A 6,000-nucleotide genomic window follows, 5' to 3' on the forward strand; every position below is an offset into this window, starting at 1 on the left:
CTGATGATATCCCTCCAATTACCCCTGTCCTGTGCAGTGTCCTTATCCCCACAAAATTCCTAATCTTGTCCTCCTATCTAACTCTCTTCTGCCCCTGCTGCATTTGCCTTCCCTTAGAATTCATTCTATTACCCTAAAGGATCATCAGTTATGTTGCCTTTGCATTACATGCCGTACCCATGCCCATATCTTCCTCTTGATTTCAGCTAGGATGTCATTAACCCGCGTTTGTTCCCTCACCCACTCAGCTCTCTGCCTGTCTCTTGCTTGCTTGCATTGGGTCTTCCTACTGTTGCATAGTATCAAGCTTTTTTGTGATCTATTTTCTTGGCGTGCTTCTTCTGCCAGGCCAATGAGGATTCCAACATGTCCATGGACCAAGGGATGGACCAGGGGCTGCTTAATGCGGCGGAACCCTTGCCCCTTCCTGAGCCTGAACCCAAGTCCGTTGACGATCTTCCTGCCACTTGCCCTGCAAAAGTTAGTGCCTTGTTTTTTTTTGTTTTTTTTTTCAGTATGGTGTTTTCCCTAAGGCATATGCAGGCAGCCTGATTACACTGGCTGTAGTGTTCTGCAGCTGTGTGCAGAGTGGGGATTTGATCAAATGTGTCTGATGGAAAGCAGAGGGTAAAATTCGTAAATTGGTTTTTGAGGAAAGGAAATGTTCAGTATCTGTCACACATCTCAGTGGACACCTTAACCAGAGGGAAGGCATATAACTGCCCTCTTGGAACAGTGGACACCTCAGTCTTGACTGCCCTGCATGCTTTGGTACTATTGACAATGTTGCATCACTTTAATGTAGATATAAAGACAAGCGGGAATTTCTTACCTCTTATGCGGGAGAACATCCTGTTCCTCTCGCTCGTAACGGCTCCCACAGCTGTGACAACCTCGCGAAATACTTGCGCAGACCTCGTCTTTGAAAACCAGTCATTGGTGCAGCAAGTCGAGCATATAGTATCGATCTATTTCTCCGTCCACAAAGCTTCCTTCATGACAATCAAGAGCTGTTAGAGGAGCGCTTCTTGAGGAAGGAATATGTGGGAAAAATAGCAAGCTGTCTGTAATTGTACATGCGTGTCTTGCTCGAATTATTTGCCTCAACCTATTGAAAAGCTGAAACAGCCGATGAGCTGCGCTCAAATTTCGCATTAGGAAGTAACGTAATCGTCGGCAATTTTTAACTTTGTGCTATGTTTTTTTTTTCAAATTCAGAGCGGTTGCAAGACGAACACCACTAACAGCTTTTATTTGCATTTGCTTTGAAACTAGACATTAACTTGATATTCGCACGTCCCTGGATTAAAAACGCTTGCCCCACCATGTTCAGCTGCCTGGTAGCTTCCAAGCCGCTGTACGAGGAGGCTGGTGAGGCACATGCTAAGCATAGTAGTTTGCATTGCGTTGCTGTCATTGTTTCAGATTCCCAAGTTCCAGTTTTCATTCAAGAGGTTCGACATGAAGGACATGAAGCAGGCAATGTGGGAGACACTCAGCGGTGACAACAAGGTGGGTGGCTGTCTTCCCTCTTTTCGGTTGGTTTTGCTCATTGCTCAAGCAGCTACAGCACAGTTAATAAGGGGCTGTCTAGGACAGCACTGTCCAATTTTTATCCTTCGTTAATTTCGATGGTTTGACGCTTTGTGGCTGTTGCTGACATTTGTTTGGCAGCAAAAGATGCATTGGGGTATGAGAATGAATGAAGCCTCATTTTCCTGCAACTGCATTCAAACTCTTGTCGTCAAGAGATAAAAACGAGTTTGTGAACGCTGTTTGGAAGGGAATGCTACTGCAGCCTACCCTTATAGATCTGCAACAAGAACTGCTCAAAAGTTGTGGGGTTGTAAATGGGGAGATAAATCCGTTCTCCCCGATTAAGGCTGACACAGTTCAAAACCGCGCGGACCCCACCCCGTGGTCGCGTACGCTACCGAGCGCACGCCGACCACGGCGGGCCTTGCTCTGCGGGAACAAAGGAACGACACACTGGCTGACACAAACAAGGCATTTATTGCTATAACAACAATAACGCCAGCTAGCAACAAAATGCACTGAGGAATCTAGGATGTCCGACTCACCAGCACGGCTACGAGCGAACGTTCGCCCACGCTAGGGCAAAGGGAATATCTCCGAGGCCGGACGGGACGAGCTGAGGGGAACTCATTTCCACACGAGGACGCCCGCGGCGAAGAGCGGAGCTTTGCGCGTGAACGTCCAACACGCTTCCCGGGCCCAGGGAGAAGAGAGAGAGCATTCCCCCGCGCGCGAGCGGCAAAACACGCCATCCGTGGCGCTGCTGTCGCTGCGACGTGAGCTCCCTCCCCTGTTAGCTAGAGTAACCAAACTAAAGGGAGAGCTTTGCGGAGGAGCTAACTACAGTAGGGGGTGCAATGCGGGAAAGTGAACACAGGGGACGAAGGCGTCCCCGCAAAGTGTTTAACTGTTAAGGTTAAAAGTGGATGGTATGGTGGGGGCAGGTGAGAGGGATCGCACTTAGTTTGCGCTGGCTTAAGATTTTCCTATATATAGACATCACGCTTAGAACACACACCGAGACTACTTGTTCAAGAGCAGCTGATGGATGCAGCAGCAGGCAGATATCCCAGCAACCCCTGAATTTCAGATGGCACACATTGGAGGGTTTGTGAAAACAGACACACTGCCTTGCCCAAGTGAAGCGATCTATCACAAAACTGCTAGTTGTAACTTGAGTTAGCCATGAATCAGCTGTTAAAACATCAACGAGCACATGCATTTGGGATCTATGAAGGCTATCTGTGGAGTCCAAGTCTATGCCATGGGAATGGGGACGTGCTATTCTGAATGTGCCAGCCAAGCACTTGGCATGCCTGCCTCATGGCCTGTCCAAATGAAGAGCCGTCCTCTGTGGCTTCAGTGTTCCTCCTTGTAGCAATGAGAGGAGCATGTTGCAGTGTGTTCTCTCAGGGAGCAGCCAATGCGGAAAAGGGCGCTGCATCCAGCCAGGGGTTGCAGTGTCCCATGTTCACATCACTCAGGAGCGTTCGTTCAGTGTTATAGTTTAGAGGCCTTGTGTGACAAAGTGGCATTGCAGGATAGCTTAAACGTTTTTTAGGTTTCTGCCTCAATATATCACAAAATCAAGCTGCACTTAAATTTCACATTAGGAAGCACTGTAATTGTCAGTAAATTTTTTTTCCTTTTCTAATTTATAAAAGCTTGTTTTTCAAAAAGCAGCCCCTTTCTCATAAGAACGCAGTAATGTATCGACTCAGGCTAACTTCAGTTTGTCCTCGGTGGCCCTTTGACAAGTACAGTTCGTTGTCTTCTGATGTCATTAACTACGATTTCTAGTCTGTCATTGCCACTGTGAATGCTGGCTTGTCCCCAGGAGAACATCCCTGGTGGAGACAATGCGAGCGAGGAGCAGCAGGAGAAAGAGGTGGCGAATGGCAGCGGTCCACTGACCTTTGGCCAGGTGTACAGACGGGTGCGGCCACGGCTGAACCGCATCAACCGCGAGAGCCTCAACATCCCGGTGGCCTTTGTGGCTCTGCTTCACTTGGCTGTGGAAAAGGTGAGCATGCAACCACAGCTAGTTATTTTTTGTCTGTGGATTATAACACCAAAACACGAGCAACATGCCATTTAGCGCCTCATACAGTGCGAAGCTCTGAGAGGCAAAGCCATAGTTCTCAAAGGTGGGACTGTACATTCGTCGGTCAGTCCCGCTGTCATGCACATATCAAGGTATAGTGTGACTCAGCAATATGGAAGTCGGGTTTTTGAATAAAACATTCGATAATTCGACATTCGGACATTTTTTTTTCCACTCCCTTGAAGTCTAAGTTCACAAGGTTGTACTGTACCACATCTTGCGAGCAACAGTTGCACTGAACATGCGTCCACCAAGTTTACTGGAGGAGCGTGCGCAGTTTAAAGGGCTAAAAAGGGGTCGTAGAGCCCCACACTCTGCATCAACATTCTTTACCGTGCACCGTTTTACTTCGTTGTTGCAGGCAAGCTATGATATGATCCAGTATATTTTCAAGGGTCTTGGCAGTGAGTGCATGGTCGCTTTATGGAGTAATTTTGTTTTTTCTGCCATTCATACAGGTCGAAAAACTTATTTTATGCTGTCTGGTTGTGTAATGGAGCTTTTTCTCTTCCAGGAGTTCTTCGTGAATTCTGTTGAAGATTTTTCGGATTTGGAAATCGCCTTGCCGAAATGAGAGCGTCTTGCGACTGACTGCCTTCCACCTGACAACCTCAAGCACCAAGCGTGTTTGGTGCTGGAGGGAAAAACGTCTTATGTGTTTCAGTTTATTTCTGTGTTTGTTGAAAAAAACATTTGTACAGTTATTCTTTTCTCTTTTTGTACAGTGCATATTGTTTTTGACTTCACTGACTGTCTCATGTGGAACATCAACTCGGTGTATAAGAGAAGTGTTTTGGACTGCGTCTTTTATTGGCAATTTCACTGGACTACCTCATGTTTGGTGTCGAAGAGAACGGCATTTTTGCTCACGTTCTGGATTTCACTGGACAGCATTCACATGGCAGGCATTTGTGATGTGCGAGGAAAGGGCCATTTTAAAAACTGACTCTTACTGGTAGTTTTACTTTGACTTGCCAGACCTGTACGCCATACAAAAGCGCTGTTTAATGTTGTTTTTATTTTTCTCACTTCGGTGGACGACTTCATACGTGACACCTACTGGCTATAGACCTTTCCGCTCGGTGAGGGAGATGAGGGAGACGCGGTGAGGGAGAACACCTCCTTTCTGGGCTGTTTGCAAACTGGTTCTGCTGCTGCTGCTTCCATTGTGCTGATGTCACATGCACACAACAGCTGAGTGAGCAATATGGCGACACCCAGGGAGCTCTTATTGGAAAGGTCTATAGAAGGGAGGAGAGCATTTTGAACACTTTTCATCTTTTAATTTTTAGTTTCGTTCCTCAATGTTGTACACCAGTCATTGGCTCTGTACAGAAAGTAGGGGCATTGTAGACATCCCCTTTTTAATTTTTCTTTTATGTCACCTGACAGATATACATATATGGCATTGGAGATGTAATGGCATCTTGTACTTTGCCTTTTGTTCTTAATAAAAGGCATGGGTATTCGTCTATGATTGTAGCCTAGCAGTTTTATCGGTACTGATCAAAAAGCCGCGGTAGTGCTGTGTAATGTGCTCCACATATAACTTAACATGCCAGTGCCGTCCAGTGTGAATGCATTATTGAATGGTCGGTTCTATTAGTACAGGATTTCTCCACAGCACGAACTGAGAGAGACAGGGAGAAATCCTTTATTGAAAAGCAGATTTTAGCCAGCATGAAAAATTTGCTTACATGCTGCTCTGTCTGGGGAATGGACTTGGGGATAGAAGCGCCGCTGGTGCTTCTGGGATTTTTCGTGCACTGACGATGCAACGGAGCTGCGGCAACCTTACACTGGCAAGACAGACGATGCCGGCTTTTCCGCTTCACAAGCTCTTTAATGCTCTCGCTTTAAAGTAATGGCCGTTATATTTGGGCTGAGGTGCATCAAGAGGTAATGCTACAAGATATTAAATGGCACAAACTGCATGCCACAGGTGGCCAGTGCTTTCCATTCATCAATAATAAACCTTTAATAGCATATGCCAAAGTCGTGCTCCTGAATGCCAACAAAAAAATTGATGGGACACTTGTGTTCCGCCTTAAGGCTATGACGCAAGAGCATCAATGGGTTCTTTCAGCAGCCTGGGGTTCTCTTTGCTTATCACAATGCAGACATGGACTTTTCTTTCACCATCGCATGACCCTTTACCTGCCCTTAAGAGTGCGATGTGATAGCATTGGAGATCCCTCCCTGTGCATGTACCACTTCTCCGTTGCCTATGTTCTGCCTGCGTGGCCACGTATGCGGAATTGGTCATTTTCTACTTTACTTTCATAGATCGTTCCGCCGCGGCGGCTCTGTGGTTATGGTGCTCGGCTGCTGACCTGAACGTGCTCGGCTGCTGACCTGAA

At 46.8% G+C, this 6,000-nt stretch overlaps 1 protein-coding gene across 1 annotated transcript in view; it reads left to right on the plus strand.

Annotated features, from left to right (window-relative positions):
* Positions 1-4,344, plus strand: part of barr (non-SMC condensin I complex subunit H) — a 31,797-nt gene extending 27,453 nt beyond the window's left edge. The window contains exons 14-17 of the mRNA XM_089556687.1: positions 349-480; positions 1,426-1,512; positions 3,374-3,559; positions 4,155-4,344. Coding sequence (XP_089412813.1) covers positions 349-480; positions 1,426-1,512; positions 3,374-3,559; positions 4,155-4,214 — 465 coding nt within the window. The 3' untranslated portion in view covers positions 4,215-4,344. The remainder of the gene's footprint in view (positions 1-348; positions 481-1,425; positions 1,513-3,373; positions 3,560-4,154) is intronic.
* Positions 4,345-6,000: the final 1,656 nt, after the last annotated feature.

This window comes from Amblyomma mixtum, chromosome 8, assembly GCF_055824585.1.
Source record: "Amblyomma mixtum isolate Tamu chromosome 8, ASM5582458v1, whole genome shotgun sequence".
Lineage (NCBI taxonomy): Eukaryota > Metazoa > Arthropoda > Arachnida > Ixodida > Ixodidae > Amblyomma > Amblyomma mixtum.